The 19544-nt window shown below is 41.5% G+C and overlaps 1 protein-coding gene across 4 annotated transcripts in view; it reads right to left on the bottom strand.

Annotated features, from left to right (window-relative positions):
* Window positions 1–367: 367 nt before the first annotated feature.
* Window positions 368–19544, bottom strand: part of PLEKHS1 (pleckstrin homology domain containing S1) — a 29185-nt gene continuing 10008 nt past the window's right edge. Inside the window, exons 3-14 of one of the 4 annotated variants that reach the window (XM_070482864.1) lie at window positions 17875–17967; window positions 15678–15763; window positions 15460–15566; window positions 14701–14838; window positions 12929–13004; window positions 11943–12059; window positions 10037–10165; window positions 7794–7900; window positions 7139–7303; window positions 6274–6375; window positions 4879–5014; window positions 392–2356 (exon numbers count right to left, since the gene is read on the bottom strand). In XM_070482864.1, coding sequence (XP_070338965.1) covers window positions 2177–2356; window positions 4879–5014; window positions 6274–6375; window positions 7139–7303; window positions 7794–7900; window positions 10037–10165; window positions 11943–12059; window positions 12929–13004; window positions 14701–14838; window positions 15460–15566; window positions 15678–15763; window positions 17875–17967 — 1436 coding nt within the window. In that variant the 3' untranslated portion in view covers window positions 392–2176. Of the gene's footprint in view, window positions 2357–4878; window positions 5015–6273; window positions 6376–7096; window positions 7304–7793; window positions 7901–10036; window positions 10166–11942; window positions 12060–12928; window positions 13005–14700; window positions 14839–15459; window positions 15567–15677; window positions 15764–17874; window positions 17968–19544 lie in introns of all 4 variants that reach the window. The other 3 variants (XM_070482859.1, XM_014867844.3, XM_014867842.3) reach the window with 3 other exon arrangements.

The raw sequence follows: 19544 nt of genomic DNA on the forward strand, positions 1-19544 counted from the left end.
TGTTCTAGGATTGAGAGAGCACCAGGAGCAGGCTGGCTGCCCTCGTCGTGACGTACTGGGAAGAGTAGGGAGCGGGAGCCGGGAGTTCCGTGTTCTCATGCCAGCTCTTCCATGAGCCATGTAAACCATCTAACGCCTTAGTCTTCAGGCTCTTTGACTTGATGAGGGGGTCGAAGGGCCTGGTGGCTCAGATTTGCCCGTCTATCTCATTTCAGCTTTTATTGGCATCGCTGTGTAGACTTCTGAGCAAAACAGGGGAAGGGCCTTTGGGCTTCAAAGCGGTGTATCCACCCACATTGTCACCAAACCTTGTTGGTTTTTTATTTCTGTCACTGAGGCGGCTTGGTTTCTTACTTAAGAAGGTTTAAAATATATTCACTTATTTATTTTTCACACATATTTATTTTATACTATAAAATTGACATAGGCTCATTGCAAAAAAAGAAAAATTCAAACATTACAGAAATGCCTCCCCCTCATGGCCGACCCTGATCATACTTCTCAGAGATGATTCTTATTAGCGATTTCATGTATGTTCTTCTAGACTTAAGAAAAAAGTAATGTCAGAGCAACAGCAGCAGAACGGACATTTCCTGATCAGGCCACGTGTCAGGTGCTACGCATCCCTTATCCATTTAAACCTCACAACAGCCCTGTGAGGGAGGGATTTCTCTCCCTAATTAGAGTTGGGGAAATTTTACAGACACACACACCCCACTAATTTATTTTTGCAAGAAGAGGATGATGCTATGCCCACTGTACAGCAGCTTGCATCTTTCATTCTTGGTGTAACATGAGCATCTTTCCATAACCATCTATGCAAAACTTTTAACATCTGCAGCGTTCGATTATATGAAGTCATCGTAATTAAGCAATCCCCAAAGGATGTTTTTCTTACAAACAATGCTACAGAGCTACAGTGAACATTTTTTACAGGTATCTTTGTGTACTTGTATGAGTATTTCTGTAGGATAAATTTCTAGAAGTAGAAAGAGTGGGTCAATATACATATACCAAATCATTCTGTTGTACACCTTAAACGAATACAATGTCACATGTCAGTTACATCGCAATAAAACTGGGAAAAAAGCAGAGTCCTAACTCCAATCCAGCTTTAAAAAAAAAAAAAGGAAACAGTAGGTCCAATGGGGCACGTAAATGAAAAATGTTTACACTTTCTGCACAATCTGGATGACAGAAAATAAACTGTGTCTGAACATGTCTTCTATATGCTGAAAGTCTTTTCAAATCTAAATCCAGATACCAAGGAAGGATCAGACATCTGTTTCTCAGAGCTGGTTTTAGATTCTTGGTTCCGCCAGTAAACAGCTATGAAACCCAGAGCCACAAAGAAAGTATGTCGTTAAACACTTGAGGCCTTGATTTCCTCCCGTGTGAAATGGTGACATGGTAAGATATATTTTCTGAAGCTCCTTTTTGCCCTACTATTTGCAGATTTGATTAGTCCTTTAGCCCTCTGTATTTGGTTCCCTGTTTATGAAAAAAGATGTGATTCTTTTGGCCTTCCCGGGTCAATTAGGTAATGCATCAATTAGTTAAGACCTTTCAAACTTAGAGGTGCTAAGTCATTCTTGTATCACTCACAGGGCAAGTAGATCTTTGCTGGATATCATCTAAAACTGCTTCCACTTCTAAAGTAGTTACTGGGTCACTGAAAAAACAGGATAATTATTGAATCGAAGAGGCCACTCTGTCTCGGCCTATTCTGGCCTATGGACACGATGAGTAGCAGGAAATCTTTGGGAAGGCTGATACGGTAGCACATCTCTCTTGGGAATCTTGCCTTCCTGGAATGAATATTTCCAACTGTACTTTCCCAACAAAGAAGGGATTGTGTGGACCACGACCTCACAGAACACATACACATTTTGGGTAAGGGACTTACCCAGTCTTTGTCTGCGGTGTTTGGGACAAAGTCTGGGATAATAAGGCCTTACATTTGCACTGTGTTCCATAGTCATTATCCCACTTGGCCCCCTCCGTATCCCTGATGCAACAGCCAGAGAGAGAACAGTTATCCCCATTGTTAAGATGCAGATGTGGAAATTCAGAGAGGTTTGCTGACTTGCCTCATATCACACAGCGGTGAGCAGGGGAGCCCAGTACGGAATCCAGGTCCCATCCTCACCCCACCCTGGGATGGGTCCCTGGCATGTTATTCTCTGGTTCCTTTCTGCTGACCCTTTTTAATGGCTGAACTCCTCTTCAGCGTCATCTCCAGTCCAGACTTATCCAGTTGAAAAGGTACAACCTCTTGGTATTTTAAGGGGCATGTGCAGGATACAGCATGGAATTTCTCTGAATTTGGGATCCGGCCAATGGTGAGTTTTACTTTCTAAAACACAAGAAAGAAGAAAATTAAGTGACTAAAGATTATGCTTAGTACTGTTTGTTCTCAGTCTGTCCTCATTCACACCCTTTGAAGCTGATTTTGAAGAAAATCCTGCAATGAACTACAATATCTGGGCCAGAGGAAGCCAGGAGGACCTGTATATTCTGGTGGAAGATGCATATTTATTCTCTGGCATCCGCCAGCCTGAGCTTTTAGGGCAGATTCCAGAGAGCATTGATGGTGCCCAGATGGGCCCACTTGTGCCAAGAATTAAAAAGCCTCTTGAAACTAGAGAATCCAAATGAGACCACCAGATAGGACCAGCCACTGACAAAATTGGGAGGAAACCGAAGTTTGCTGCATTTCTCCTGCAATCTAGCATCTTCTCCCCTTTCACACACACCCCTTCTCCCCTTCCTTTTAAAATCTCACATTCTCTCCTCTCATCGTCCTTACCCCATCCTCCCACTCCTCTCAACTCCGCTTCGCTCAAGGAAGGAAAGTAACTCTCCTCGGTTCAGGTGCTCTAAAACATTAGAGGCCCTTGGCTGCCCCTCCGTTGGTTCCATATCTCCCCTCTTCTAATATTCTTTCTCCTTCCAGGGCCCAGCTATTTGAACTTTTTAAAAGAACTGAATATCCATTTTTAACCTAAAGAAATAAGCCAGGAATGGTGGGGTGGGAAGGTAGGGGAATTTTTTGATCTTCCAGATAATCATGTTGGTGAACACCTGATATTTGTCAATAGTGTCTAGTTGTCAGCCAAGAGAAGGGGGTCAGGCAGAATGAGCTCAGAGAAATGCTGTGGTCCCCTTCCATGCAAGTGACTCCACAATCTAGAAAGGCAGTCGGCGACGTCCAGGTGGAGGTCCTGAATCTACTCCCAGGCAAAATCTTTATCTTGGCTTCAGAGCTGATGCCTAGATCTTTGGGGAAGAGTATTGTTTGCTAACTTCCAGAAGGGTTCAGATTATATTGAACACTTGGCCCCATTGTGGGTCTTGGGCAGAGGAAATATAGTTACCAGATTGCTGGCCTGGGCCTCTGAAAGCTACCACTTTTCCACCACACAAACTCCTACCCTAGTCTTCAAAACCCAAGCATAACATCCCCTTCTCTGAGATGTCTTTCTGGCTTCCCGCCATTAGATTTACTCCATTCTTCCTTTACCCTCCCATGGCCCTCTGTTCATATCTCAGGGCACACACTGCATTGTAACCAGCACCTAACATGCCTGTTTTATCCACTAATCTGTGAGCTCCTTAAGCTCAGCCTAAGGCCATTTTTGTAGCTCTAAGACCTAGCACAGTACCTAGCATTCAGTAGGTGTTCAATAGATGGTGAGCAAGTGAATGAAGGAATGAATGAGTCCTGGCTCTGCCACTAACTAGCTATGTATCTTCAACGACTCGCTCATCCTTATTGGGCTTCCCCATTTAGATAATAGGGGAAGTACAATTTGTCTAACCAACAAGGTTATTGTGTGATACAGAAGAGATAAGACATATCTAACCATCAACTGTCAGAGCTGGAGGAAATTTGAGAGATCACCCAGTGCTGTGGTTTTCAGAAATTTTAAGCCCAGGAATTGTTTCTTTAAGGAGAGCTAATGGGAAAGTGCAACGTATATAAAAGATAAATGATAAATGTAGACTGCTCTGCTTCAAGCTCCCCACACTGTCCCCTTCCTCTGCTCTCTCCCTGTCCCCATCTTAGGGGTCCAAGAAGCCCAGTTTGAAAACCAACTCTCACACTTTAGAGGGAAGAAACTGATGCCCAGGAAAGGAAGTGATTTTTCCCAAGGTCATGTGGCTTGTTAGAAACAAAACTTGACCAGGAAAGGAATTAACAACATGGAGACTGTACTAATAGGCAGAACCACGGCTAACGTTTTAAAAACATACATACTCAGTACATACTCACGTGTTTTGTTTAATTTTTACAATAACTCTGTGAGGACAATACGGCTATGTTGATTTCTGAGATGAAGAAACAGGCTTAAAAAGGTGAACCTGTCCAACATTCCCCAGGCAATAGGAGTAGAAGTAACGGTAATAGTAACTACATTGCACACCTAATATGTGCCAGTCACTGATGTAAGCACGTTACATATATTATCTCATTTAATTCACCAATGACTAGTATTATCATTATCCTTAATTTTACAGAAGAGAAAATTGAGGCACAAATTGGTTAAAGGAGGTGGGATGCAAACCCTGAGTCGGTCTGATTCCATTGCAAGCTCTTTTTGCCACATCACGCTGCATCTGAGGTCCTGAACCCAGCTGTTCAGTCTCCTAGCCCAGTGCTCTCTCCAAATACTACTTTATATGAAAGAATTTTGAAAGATCCTAAAATAACATCCTGTTATTTACACGTATTGTATAAAGTGTTATTTACACTTGGTGGCTGAGGAATGAAGAGTCTCATTTGTCTTCAGAGTACTGTTCAGACATCATCTAAGACCTCGATTTTGTTCCTTCTGGCACTGACTTCCTTGACCAGGGCCAGTCAGCAGGACTCACCTCCTTCTGGTCGGACCGGCTGAGAAACAAGGAGACCTCCTCCAGGCTCTGGGGCTTCAGGTCATTCACCGCCAAAAGGTGATCTCCGTGAAAAAATAAGCATCCCAGGCGCGGGGGACCTTCCCACTGAGCCACGCTGCAATGGGAATACAGCATTCGACACAAGGGTGAGCCCAACCGTGCTCGCTGGGAGGGCAGGACACAGATGGGGACCAGATAGGGTCCTCACTCTAGTCTCTCCCATTGTTGTTGCTGTCGCCAGTTTCTTTAGCTATGGTGCACCACATCTGAAGTAGACACAGCCCTTTTCCTGTTCAGAGTATTCTTTCCTCTATCTCAAAATGTTTTGGACAATCTTAACTTGACCCTTCCTCCAAAGCCCAGCTCGAGTCATACCACCTCTCAAGTACATTCCACTTCCTGTAATTTATCTCCCCTTCCCCTGAGCTTCTATTTCACTGCGTGAGCACCTCATTTCTTACATATTCAAGTAAAAATGCATTTTATATTTACTTATTTATGGTGCTGTCTTTTCACCAGTCTATAAGATCCTGGAGTTATGGCACCATGCTTTAAAAAAATTTTTTTTATAATCCCATTACTCCAAGTAAACAGAAGGTGCTCAATAAGTATTTATTGAAAGTGAGCACATAATAATTACACAATGAATATCTAATGAAAAAATAAATGAATTAATGAATGAGCAAGCTCGGGCGCAGAGACATCTACAGTTTCAGTCAAGTATTTATTGAGACTTAGACTGTGGGAAATTTGGAAAAATGGAAGGTGTCCTCTTATGGAACTTATAAGACAATTGGTGTGTAACATTTACTTTAAAGGGCTTTCTTCCCTTGTTAAAATGTAATCTTCTACGAAAATGAATTACGAAGCCTTTAAAAGAATGTAAAATTTAAGAAACAGTGATCGTTTTGAGAAAATTCTCTGCCACACAGTCTTTTGTGTCTGAGTCCCTGACCAGCAGGTTTTTAGCTGGTGTCTGGAAGTCTTAGACCCCGGTACGCCTTTTTCTTTTAGATCTTTGATTCTTGTGGACTTCACTAACTTCATTCATTCATCCAATACTCATTGTACATTGACTGGAAATGATTTCCTTGGATCATACGTATTCTTGCCCACTTTTCCTCACCTTCAAGCAATGGGAAATTTGCTGCTTTCTGGACTTTTGGGTCCTCCTATACCCACCCACCTCCTAGTTGTCTCCTACAAAATAATTCCCTTACTTCTGTCTTGATCAAAGAACTTTGGTGACAACAGCATTACGACAGTTCAAGATTTCCAGGCAGTATTGCCACATATGGTGTTTCAAGACACAATTGTTCTCTTTATATCTTCCAGCCTGATTTATAATCAATAACTTTCAAACCTCCGACTTACCATACCCGTCCCACGGCCTCTGTGAGAGCAAGATAATGTCTGATGTCAGGAGGAGAAAGGAACACATTCACTGTCTCCACGTGGCTTTCATCAGGGATGTTACTATGAGATAAGACATTTGTAAGAGTTATATCAGCAACTCTCTCCAGGTGTGAACTGTACTTTCTGAGTAGACTTTGGCCTCCTACATCTGAGATGGCATTTTCCAGTGAAAGATTGTCCAAAACATTTGGAGAAGAATATGAGTTTAAGTTACTGAAAAGTACTCATTAACACCCCTCCCCCACCCTTCTTGGGATGTGGTGTAGATGGTAGACAATGGGAAGGAGTAAAAAATGAACTAAATTGATTATATAACTGCCCATCTCACATCAGTTTGTACATTTCTCCATTGGAAATTTCATAGAGGACACAGAACAGAGTTAAAATTGACAAAAATCTCATCAAATGCTCTTGGCATCACTTGAAACTTAAATGTCCCCCTCTTAGTCTATAACCAAACCTCAAGTGCTTACATGTCCATAATTTTAACAGTAAAAGCTGGGTGACATGCTACTCAGATCAGTGTGATCCCAAGTTCTCCAAACTGAAAGACTAGTCAAAGGAGAATTTTTGAAAACATCTGAAAATGCCACCCACAGCCCAGGGGACCACTTTCCTTCCAGGTCTGTTACTCACTATCCTTCAGTGAGAAGCAGAAGCTGGTCAGATTCTTGGCTGACTTGGAGATTTTGAGGAAGTGCTTTAAAATTTGAATTCTGATTTAAAAAGGAAATCTATGTTGCTCTAAGGGCCCATAAACTTTTAGAAATTAGAACTTTACTTGATTAAAATAGACAATTGCACAACAGTTAGTGAGGCCGACCCCTTTTTGTCATTTGTGGTCTGTGCTTCTGCGTTGGCAGGTGAAAGACAAGAGTCATGTCCTGAGCCTTGTTCTTCTAGGTGAAGCCCCATATTCTGGGTGTCTGGAAGGGTCTGGGATTCCTTGTTGCTATCAGCAGACTCTTGGGATGTCTGTTTGAAAAAACTGGAGCATAACAAGTTAACACACACCCTTTTTTAGCGTGTTTATTTACAACTTTCTGCAATATACGAATCAGAGTTAAGGAGCTAACAGCCGTGTGAAACTAACAAGGTCTGGAAATTCATCCAACCATCAGAATCACAGCCACAGTTAGAATCAAATCCAACAAACTTTCCTTCTAAAAATGGAAACGGAGTCAAGATAACCCTCTATATTGGGAGGGTTTGGGGGGCAGAAGTGAGAGTGTGAGAGACGTAAATGCAAAATAGAAAATAACTTCTCAGGAGGCAGAAAACACCCTGAGGATGTCACTAAATGGTTGTCTATGGATAGAGAACCATTCTCACTTTTTCTTGTTTCGAGATTACTGAATAATGTGCTGAACTTGGGCTATGGTAATGCTGTGTGCTAACATATTAACAGTAAATGTTCTATAATTACATTAATGGTACATTAGCTAAAATCAATTTTAAAAATATGGCAGGATACTTACCAGGATTTCATTGGCATGTAATGATGCTCAGTTCTCTTGGAGACCTGGTCTGGACTACCAGGTTCAATGCATTCGCCAGAATCATTGGAAGCAATAATATTATCCAACTATATACAAGAGGAAAAGATGTAAGGATGCAAGTCTACTAATAAGCCAGGTACCCTTTCACCCCTTACATAATGGCTCTAGGCCCTGAAATAGTAAGTTGGATGAACCGTTGGATGAGCAGTGGTGCTCGTTCTGGGAATATAAACCAATCTTATCTACGTGAGACTGAACCAGTAAAGCTTCTGCAGACTCAAAGTCCATTTTCTTCTCCCAGGGCCCTCATGTTCCTGATGGAACTGTTTTATTGAACTAAATTGCTATTTTCCTCTCTGTTTCATCACTAGGCCCCTAATGGCATGAACACTTTTTCCCACCCAGCACTACTGTAGAATCATGTCACCTGGCTGGGTCAAAGACGGACACAATGCAGAGCTGGCCTCAGGCTACTATGCTCACAGGCAGCCCAAGTTGCTTCAGAAGGCTGTAAAGGTTCTGGAAAATACTGCCCTCAGGAGTCTCTTAACTAGCCTCTTAGAACTAAGACAGTCATTTGGGGCAATGGTTGCTCAAACACCCTAAGGGTTTTCTATTGCCTAGCTGACAAATTAATCATCAACCCACAATCAGAACGCTGGATTCCAGTCAAGCCAGTCTTACCATCACTCCTCCCACAAACAATGATCTTCCGGTACCCATCTTCACGGATCTCCCTTCACCTGGAATGCCCCTTTTCTTTTCTGCCTAATGAAGTTGTCTTAGGCCTCATTGAGACCCCACAGTCCTCTCTGACCACCTCAGCCATTGCCAATATTTCCCTTCTCTGAACTTCTACAGCATAGTTTTGTACTTAATTTTTTGGGGGGTCTTTTTAAATGGTCTTTTAGCTTAGTTTTGTCTGCCTTACTAGCCTTTGCATCCCATAAAGTACCTAGCAAATGCCAGGCATATAACTAATGCTCAATATAACTTGACTGGTTGGTTGGACTGTCATAAAAGACTAGTTGCCATCGTTGTGTCCCAGAGAACACTAGCATGAAAATATTTTTGGTGAAAAAACCTCCTGTGGTCAAATGAGCTTGGGGAATGCTGTATGTTGTATCCCACTTGGCTACTTATAATGTACCGCTGCATACCAAAGGCGCTGAGAATTCTGCAGTTAAGAAGCTTGTTTAACTTACTTTATCTTGGTGTCTCTGAAACTTATTTGAACCCAGAATGCTTCTTTTGTGTGAACGCATGTCACCACCTTGTAGAAAACCCCCAATTTGGTCTTCCTACCTCCCATTTCCATTCTCTTCCCTCTATCGTCTCCTCAAATATAGCTGCTGGGTTAATACCATTGGACTATAACTCAAGTTTTGCCACTTCCCAACTCAGAAAGCATGACTGCCCCTGTGCTGACTACAGAATGAAGTCAACTTGGCATTCAAGACCCATCGTGGTCTGGCTCTTTTTTCTGTCTTATTTCCCACTATGCCATTCACTCACCCTAGGTCATAGCCCAACTGAACTAGTCACCATATACATATTAAATGCCATTTTGTCTCTGAAGCCTTCCCTGACTCCGGTGGAGAGAGAAAATCTGTCCTTTTCCTATTGCTTCCGCAACTCTTTGACCATGCCACTTTGTAGCATTATTATATGGTAACTGATGGGACTGTAAGCTCTGAGGGCTGGAAGGATGTCAGGTCCTTCACTGCAGCCACCATGCCTAGTAAGTACAGCACCTAGCATACAGAAGGCACTCAGCAGTGGCTTCCAGTTGATCAACAGACTAGTTGATACACACCACACAATTTATCATCCAAGGACCTTTGCTCAGATGATTCTTTCTGCCCAGAATGCAGAAAGACTCCCCAAGTCAATCCTCCAAGTGCAAATTTTACCAATCAAGTAAGGTCAAATGTCATCTCCTCCAAGCAACCTTCCCTGGACTTCTGTCTGGAAGTCAGCTCCGCCGTCCCCCACGTGTTGTGTACTCCGGCCATTTTATGAACATCTCTCCTCGGCATGGAGACCTTTCTGTCTTGTATCATAGCTGGCTCCTATTCACAAGTCAGCACTGGGGCACATCACCTCTGTGAGTCACCTCTGTGTTCCACTGAACCCAACCTAGTGCCTCAGGAATAGTGCATGGCAGGGGTTCAGTAAATAGTCGTAGAAGGAATGAAAGATTAATGGATGGAAAGGGTTACCTCTAAAAGAATACTTCGAGGGCTAATATAATGACTCTCTTCTTCCGTATCTTGATTGGTCTCTGGCAAGAAATCATGTGGTAGATGAGTTTGTCCACGTCCTGGAGAAATTTTTTCTCTCGTTAAATGCTGAAAAAAGAGAGGAAGACAGAATTAATGGTTTTCTTTTTCTTTGGAAGACAGAATTAAACCAAATGCTTTCTAGAAAAGCCACTATAGATTAGTTGGGTTGAGAAGATCAGAGGATCTTCCAAGGTTACATCCAGAAGCCCACACAACTTGAACTTAACTTTGGAGTCTGGGTCACCATGGATGATGTAAAGATATAAACCTATCTTTTAGAATTTTCTCTACCACTGGGACCTGTAACTCAGAACTAGTGGTTCTCTCTGGTGGGTTCTGTTCCAAGTCACTAAGCTCCATCACAGAGTCCCCCACCCCTATCTTTTTCCAGTTTTCACCCAGTGCCATCTGAGAAGGTAATTATCCCAGAGTCAAGGCATCGCACCTTTCCTCTTTCTGCTCAATATTCCTTTTATGTGCTCTGCTCATGTACTTCTATTGTTTCCATAGCAATGCAATTTTGTAGTGTTGATCTTGTGATAGTATGAATTATAGGCTTCAAGGTGCTATAGATTCAACCAATTACTGTCTCCCGTCCTCAATAGATACCAGATACTCTACTAAAGTAGCTGCTTTGCATGGCAGGAAAATTGTTATAAGTACAATTTAATTCTTCCCAAAACAATGCCTTAGAGCAGACGGTTTTGAAAAGACCATGAATGTTCTCTAGGAAGTCCTCGAAAGAAAGTTATTTTAAAAAGTAGATGTATTTAAGTTGTGTCCATTTTTCTAGCTCCAAGCTCGTGGAGCCAGATCATGCTGCATTGGGGATGAAGAAGAATTTCCACTTAATTTCGACAACAACAACACTAACATCAACAACAACAAATTCCAACAAGGCAGATGGTGCTCTTAACTAAAGCTAATTGAAGAATCACTGGATTGGAATACATAGTATTAAAAGGCAAGACGACCGATGATGTTATCTTTAGGGAGAAGGGGTATGGTGAGTGAAACAGAGGCATTTGCTGAAAAGTGTTGTCCTTCTCAACCCCGTTTCCTATCACCCTTCCTACAAACACCAAATGAGGCGTTGGCCTGGTGAATTCGATATGCTACGAAAAGCTTTTAAAATAGGTGGAGAGCTTCCATCTAGATAAAATAGGGGGCTATGCCACATGAAAATGTGCTTGGTATCCAGGGAGAAGAGAAAGTCAATGGTTACATCTCTAAGGGACAAAATAGTATCCATGGCAGAAGAAAAATAACCAAAATTGGGAAAATTGAAAATCCAAGAGAGCTGAGAGTACAATTACAAATCACTTTCAAGGGGCAGATGTATCGTATTTTTTTTTCCTCAAATGAATTTCATTAGAAATGAAGATGAAGTTACACAAACACACAAGCAAGACTGATCTGGGTAAATGAAGGAAATTAATAAGAACTCTGCCTTTGCCTGAGGAGTACAGATGGTACGACGGGAAATCAAGTGGTGTTTGGGGAATCTTTTTACAGAGGTAATCTGTACCCTGTGTGTGAAAGGAAGGAAAAGGTTGCTACCCAGGCTTTTGTTTAGCTGAGGAGATCTCTACGCAACATACCCAGATGCATGTTGAGCAGCGTCTGAAATGAATGAACACATTTAGAGATAGGCAGGACAAGCAGAAAGTCTCATCTATGATAAAGGAGACAGACTAAATATAGGATAAATACTAGGGCTAAGAATCATTCTTATGTTGGGTTACACTTTGAGGAAGGTGTCAAATACACTGGTAAGATCTTTGAAGCATCAGCTGACTCCCAGGCATGGCACCCTGAGAGAGGATGAGGAGAACCTGATTACCATGTCTGGAAGACTGTTTCTTGGCCTGCTGGAGCTGACAATCTCCAATGTGCTGGAAGGACCAAGGAGAGGGCTGGGGTCCGAAGAAGGCCTTCTATCACCCAATGAGAGTTTCTCCTGCTCATGAAAAAGAAATATTGGAATCAGGGTACGATTGATCTCTTGTCTGGAATGAAGCAACAGCCTCGTCACTGGGCTCCCTGACTCGTCTTCCACCATTAACATTTATATTGCCGGCCAGCTTTCTCTCACCAAGACACCAGCTCATCTCATCTCTCTCCCGCTCCCAGATGCTTGAGGACTCTCAGCCTGGCCTTCAGGGATGCCCTGAGTTGCCTCAACCTGTCTTTTCAACCCTCTGTCCTGCGCACCCACCCCTTTGCTCTATTCATTTGAGTCTACTTGTAGACTTGTAGCCTTGCTTTCCCTCCTCCTTGACCTCTGCTTTCATTTTAAGCATAGAACAACCTAGAAAACATGTCAAAATGCTATCTAGAGACCAAAGTTTCATTTATAGAGGTCCTCCCTAAGAAAGAACTTGTGTAAATTGAAGTAAATGAAAAACTTAAAGCTAATAGTCCTTACATTAAAGAGACATTATATCAAAAATGCCACATAAATGAAAAGCATTTTTATAGAAACAACCCTAGACTTAGTCATTCAAAAGGTAGCTGTTATGTACCTTGAATAACAATGATGGAAAATACTATAGTTTCAGCTACTATTAAAAATATGCCAGTTAACTTTCCCTCCTCCTACCCCAATAATGAAAATCTGAAATGTCTGTATTTTAGCTCTCTTACAAAACACAAAAGTATTTTTTTCCTACTGTTAATCAGAAAAATAACAAAGACGTACACTTTCTCCCTTATTTATTCCTTGTATTAATGCCAGTTGCTAAGGCAGAAAAAAAAGCTCTCAGAGTTTCCTTGTGAAAGCGGGCTGTGTTCAGGCGCCCTGTTATTTTGTTAGTGATAGACAGTCACCTCTGGATTCCGACGGGCTGCTTTCATATCCCAGCAAAATGATGAGATGAAGGAGACCCAGTCTTTAATCTTCTCCCTGTTGATAGGAATAAACTTTCAGCCGGCATGTGGCAACAACAGCACCTGCACTCCTTTGAACCAGGGAAGGATTCCTTTATTAAGGTTGGAACAGGCAGTGGAAGAGGTACCAGGGAAATAAGGACTTTTTGCCTAAGTAGCTTAAATGACCCACAGGCTCCTCACCAGCTCCACACTCGCACACTAGCTTTAACCCTCATGCCACCTCTGTGAGGAAAGCTCAGAGAAATGGGAAGAGAGGTGGAAATAACAGTAGTAATCACAGGGTTTGGAGCTTTGGGCTTTGACACTGATTTCTTTTGTGTTCTTAAGGAGCCCCTTAACCCGTTGGTGCCATTTCTGTGTAGTCATCCACCTGTGCCTCCCTTCTGGGACTGCATGTGTTTATGGAGAGCGCATTTGAATGGATTTATAGAAATCACATCTTCTTTTCTGCTGACTCTCATGACAATTTCAAAGAAAGCTTTTTGCCTTGGGGTCGATCTGCAACAGATCAAGTTTCTTCATAATTTGAGCCGAAAATGATAGGCTTTGAATGTCATGATGAAAAATTTGGGACTATAAATAATGACTAGTCGGTGATGGCTTTTGAGCAAGAGAGTCGTATGTTCAAATTTGAGATTTGAAAAGATTCATATTGCAGCTGTGCAAAAAAGGCTTTGCGCCAGGGAAGGGCTATTTAGGAGGCCATGGCTGTAGCCCAAGTAAATTATAATGAGGCGTCAACCAGTGAAGTGGTCCTGGAAAGTGGAGTGAAATTTACATGTCTCTTTCACGTAAATTTCCCTTGACCTCTGTCCCTCTTCCCTTCCAGTAGGTGGCACGTGTGCATAAAATAGATACATAAAAATGGTTCTTCTTTGGCTAGCATTCACTGCCTCCTCTGCACAGCTTCCTCCCCAAAACTTAGCCTCTCTGTCAAGCAGATAATCATCTATGAAGAATCCATTAGGCCCCTTAGCTGGCGCCAAGAAACCCTCTTAAAATCTGAAGACTCCTTCAGGGATGAGCATAGCTTCTCCCTAATAAATGTAGCTTGCACAGATGTTTGTGTACTGCGTTCTTTTACGTGGAATGCATCTGGGGTGACGGTGACTGTTAGGGGTTGAATTGTGTCCCTCTAAAATTCTTATGTTGAAGTCCTAATTCCCAGTACCTCAGAATGTGACCCTATTTGGAAATTGGGTCAGGTTGTTGCAGACGTAATTAGCTAAGATGAGATCATAACCGGAGTAGGGTGGATTCCTAATCCAATACTAGTATCCTTATAAGAATGGGAAATTTCAACAAAGATGCGCACACAGAGGGAAAGCCATAGGAAGACTGGAGTTATGCTGCCAAGGAACTACCAGAAGTTAGGACAGTGGCCTGGAATAGATCTTCCTTCGTGCTTTCACAGGGAGTGTGGTCCTGCAACACTTTGATTTCGGACTCCCAGCCTCCAGAATAATGAAACAATACATTTCTGTTGTTCTAAGCCATCCGGTTTAAAGCACTTTGTTATGGCACCCCTAGGAAATGAACACTGTGCCTTTTCAAGGTATTTTAACATACAATGAAAGCTGCCAAGATGTTTTTGAAGGTTGTGGCCATGGGTTTCTGTTCAAATCATGTTTCTGGTTTATGGGTTTGAAATGTTGTTTATTTGTTTTGTTTTGCACACAAGAGACCCTCTGTGTTATCCTACAACTTACCTGTCATGGCCAACGAGGAAGTAGTCCCTGTTAGGGGTTCTGATGGACATCACCTCCTCAGGGTGGCATTTAAACATCTTCTGCACAGATTGCATTTTTTCATGGCTATAACTTATGCCAACTTCTACAATGGAATTTCTGTTAGAATAGGCATAACGTATTAAACTGGTGCAAATACAAACTTAAGAAGAAAACTGACTAATGTTTTATGTTAGGATTCAAATTGAATAAATCTTTAGATCTGCTTGATCAATGTTTTGAAAATTGTAATAATTTTAGAAAATAAGTTTAGATCTGAACTTTGTTCAGATTGAAATACTTTGTTCGGCCTGAAACTTAATCCATAAATTCCTATTTCAGTTGGATTCTTGGTTCTATATATTATCATGTTTTCTCATTTTTTTGGTACAAAATTTCTTAAAGATAAAACAAAAAAAGTCAATTTAAATACTTTTTAAAAATCCATCATGGCTTTATGAAATGATGATTTCATCTGCTCTCTCATCCATAAATTAAGTGACTCAAAGTCTTTCATAACTGAATGCTTATTGATTAATAATTTATTGAGTGTAATAAACAATACGAAATAAGTACATAGCTATCTTTTACTCAAAATGTTTCCCTTTTGAGCTTCTTTTCAGCAACAAATATAATAGCAAGTGTGAAGATTTTGCTTTTTCAGTCAATGGTTTAAATTTCAATTTGCATGCAAGTTGTTAGTATTTGTTGTTACAAACGTTTTCTCCATTGGATACACACCGATCGATTTCAATGGACCCTCGGCAATGACGGTCTTTGTAATAGGAAAGCCGAAAACCCTTTTCCCCACTCTTTGACAGAATGAAAAACCGCTTTTTCCAAGAGGCCTGAAAAGTGAAAACATTTTACATCTCGGTTCAATCGCAGATGAAGAGAAAGGATTTAAAACATACTCATGGGGCTGGTGGGAGGCCTGTTAAATCATAGTGAATACTTACTGCAGAGAAGAAAAGTTGAGGAGGTGGTGATTTAATAAAGTAATCTTGTTTGCAGACTTCATTTTCATAAAATGCTAATTGTTTGCCTAATAAAAGAAAGTGAACAGGACTCAAGTTTGTTCCAGTAAACTTCTGAAAGAGCTGATTCAATTGGAAAACATTGCTTATCTCTGGAAAAGTCTTCAAATGATTCCGTTATGGAAAAGAACATCTACAATAGGCCAGGAGAAAAAGGACCCAAAGGACCAAATGTGTGATTCTTATTCATCCGTGGCTGGGACCTGCCTTCAGATGACTTTGAGAGGCTCCTTAATCCTGCTCACACTTGCTGGCTCTCTGTTTCTGGAGAACGTCGTTGGCTTTCTAGATGTGAGCAAAGGTTTGTCTCCATTCCTGCTGAGGCACCAGCCACAGGAACAAGAGAATCCTTGCTCTTTGGCATAGCAGACCAAAGCAAAACCACCTGCCACTGAAAATGAGGTGGCAAAAAAGTGGTTAGAGAGGCTTCTAAAATGTTAACTGCTTCTTTGTAAGTGTTGAAATTATAGGCAGTTTTGATTTTTTTCTATATTTTCCAAAATGTCTGCAAAATTAAAATGTCTTTTCATTATTTAGAAAAATACAATTAACATTATTAAAATAAAAAATGTTTTTAAAAGGGAGAGGAGCTTGGTTTTGTTTTTCCATCCAGGCTATAGTACTAATTTGCTCTTGGTTTTAGAAGAGGCAGCCTTTACTAAAGAATTAGCACTTTTTTATTAGGTGAAAACAGAATCAGGATTAGGTAAGACAGCTGATGGGCCATGATGCCTGTATCCAGGCGTTCTTAGGCAGCCGTCTTCACCTTCCCCCACTCTGCTCCCCTGCAGCAACTCTGCCTGCACCCGCTATTCCCTACAAAAAAGAAAGGAAAAGGAAAAGAAAAACAGAAGGAAACAATATAGCAACAAGTTTCAGCTCCTTTATTTAAACAGTTGGTTGGCCTTGGACAAAATGACGGATTTATTTACGGAACAAATGTTATAGAGCACCTTGAATCACTAACTGGGCTTCCGTATCCTCATCTGTGAAGTGGAGACAACAGCACCGACCTCATAGATTTGTGGTGAGGACTGAAGGAGTTAATGCATGGAAACTTCCTAGTTCTGGACCTGGCACACAGTAGGGCTCACTGAAGAGCAGCTATTATTAAAACAGAGGAAACTCTAGCCTTTATCATGTGCAGAATAAACTGGTCTTCAGTCTGCCTATAATGTAGGTGCTATCTGGTGACATTAAATTTAGAGAGTTCAGCAGATGCAGACATTTTATGAAAATTCTGTCTTAGAAGTCTCTGATGACGTATAGAATTGGCAGAATCTTAAATAAAGTAAATGTCTGTGAAGATGTAGCCCAATTTTGGGACTCCCAGGGTGTCTCCAGTATTCACACTGACTACCAGTTCCAGGGCACAAAAGCTCTGATTGTCTTTGTTGACCACGCCAATGGTACTGTTTTCCCCAGACCTTGTACTGAGGAAAATAACCCAGTGGACACTTTGGCCACATTAATCTGAGCTTATGAAGCATTCAATATCCCGCCAATTTAACAGTTAAGTGATATGAGTCCCAGAAATATTAAGTGTCTTTCTCATTGCCAGGTTAAAGCAAACTCAGAGTTATTGATACAGAAAATAAACTCTGGCTATGATGACACTCATTGTTAATAAGGGCACCAAAGTTGTTCTCTATAGCAGGATTCTAGGCTTAGAAATGAGCTTCTAGGGAAACTTAATGATGAGGTCTTTTCGTGCCACCTGACTTCTGCTTGTGCTCCCTGCCCTTGGGGATCTTCCAATCGCGTGGAAGGTGGATGCTAAGCAAGAAATTAAATAGACAAACAAGCAAGATAACTGCAGACTGTGATATGTACATTGGAGGACATGTCCCAGGTGAGGAGAGAGAGCAGCCAGGGAGGCCACTTTAGGTAGAGGAGTCAGGGGAAACCTTTGTGAGGATGAGAATGAGCCAAGCGTGTGAAGACCTGGGGAGGCAGAGGAAGCAGCAGAGACAAAGGCCCAGTGGCAGGAACGGGTTTGGTGTGTTCCAGGAGGAGGCTGGAGGCCATGGTAGAGTTTGGATTTTATTTTAAAAGCAATGGACAAAACCACCCATGGGTTAGTCTGGCCAAAAAAAACATTGAAAGAATCTCATCTAACCTCTAGATCCAATTTGTAGGAAATACAGAAAGCAGAGAAACATGTTAAACACCGTGCTGGGAATGTGATCAGCAAAATCCAGTCTGTGGGAAACTGACAGGACAAATTTTCAGTATTTTCATCCTACTGTATATAATTTTTGCCCCTAAACATCTCCCCTGGATTTCCTATAAACTTCTTTCTCTCATCCCCTCCTCCCCTATATCACTTGGTGACACCAACATCTATCCAACCTCCCCACCTGGAATACTTAGAGTCATCTTAACTTTCATCCTTCCATTGTCCTCATGTCCAGTCAATCATTTAGTCATGTTCATTTTACTTCCCAAATACTTCCTGGATCGCTCCCTATCTCTCTGTTCCTATCACCACTGCCTTCAAGACCTTCATACATTTTTCACTGTACTGGTGCAGTAGCTATCTAGTTTGACTCCCTAATTCCAGTCTCGACATCTTCAAATCCACCTTTGACATAGCCCCGGGAGTAAATGCCAAATCTGACCAATCTAGCATTTCAGGAAAAAATGGAATAACAGGGACTGGATTTACCAGACAAAAATAGATAAAATAGTGGTTTTAAAGATACTGGACATAAGCAGCAAAAGTCATTGATCCTTAGAGACAGGAAGCAAACAGGGTGAGCCCTACAATTTCTTGGAGAGCATTTCTAGGCCACAGCACAGGAAAGGGGAACTGAAGTGGAACCCAGTGGATTCCTGAGTTGAGGAGACAGAGCTGAGGGTTCAGGAAGATCAAGATGCTAGGGTTCATAGGACAGAGTGCCAGAAAGAAAAGAGCTGCACAGAGAGAGAATCCCAGAGACAGGCACAGGGCTCCCCTCAAGTATTCAAGAGTACTCATAAGTATACGTGTGTGAGGGAGCTACCCAAAGCCAGAGAAAGAACCATTAGGAAAGATTAGAGGGAATAGTGCCCACTGCTTACATAGGGCCAGAAAAAGTGCCTGTTTCCTCCAACCAGACTGGTCAAACTTATAATTTATGGGGCATTGGGCAGGTCTTTTTATAATGGTAAAGCAGTTAATTAATCAAGACAACAGGTAGAGTACTCAGGAAGGCCTTTCCTCAGTAGTGAGAAATAATTAGCTCTGGGCTGAGGACAGCTCCAAACCCACCTAACAAATCATAACAGCAAGTCTTAAAAGGATCAAGTTGTTTCCAAGAAACTTAACTGCATCCCAGAACAAAGCTCATGATTTATAGGAATACAAAAATATTCGGCACCCAACAAGGTAAAATTTGCAACGTCTGGCAACCAATCAAAGATTATCAGGCATGAAAAGAGGCAGGAAAACAGGATCCATAATGAGGAGAATAATCAATCCATCAAAACATGTCTAGAACTGACACAGATGTTAGAATTAGCAGAGAAGGTCATTAAAACAGTTATTATAACCGTATTTTATACATTCAAGAAGTTATGTAGAGATATAGAAGATATGAAAAAGATCCAAAGTGAACTTCTAGAGATGAAAACTACGATGTCTTGGAAAAAAACACACTGGATGGGATTAACAATAGATTAGTGCACTTGAAGGTGTAGCAATAAGGACTACCAAAATAAAAGCAGAGTGAAAAAAGAATCCAAACACATTAAAAGAGCACCAGTGCACTGTGGGACAATTTCAAGTGGTCTAATATATAAGCAACT

The sequence above is a fragment of the Equus asinus genome, chromosome 2 (assembly GCF_041296235.1).
Source record: "Equus asinus isolate D_3611 breed Donkey chromosome 2, EquAss-T2T_v2, whole genome shotgun sequence".
Lineage (NCBI taxonomy): Eukaryota > Metazoa > Chordata > Mammalia > Perissodactyla > Equidae > Equus > Equus asinus.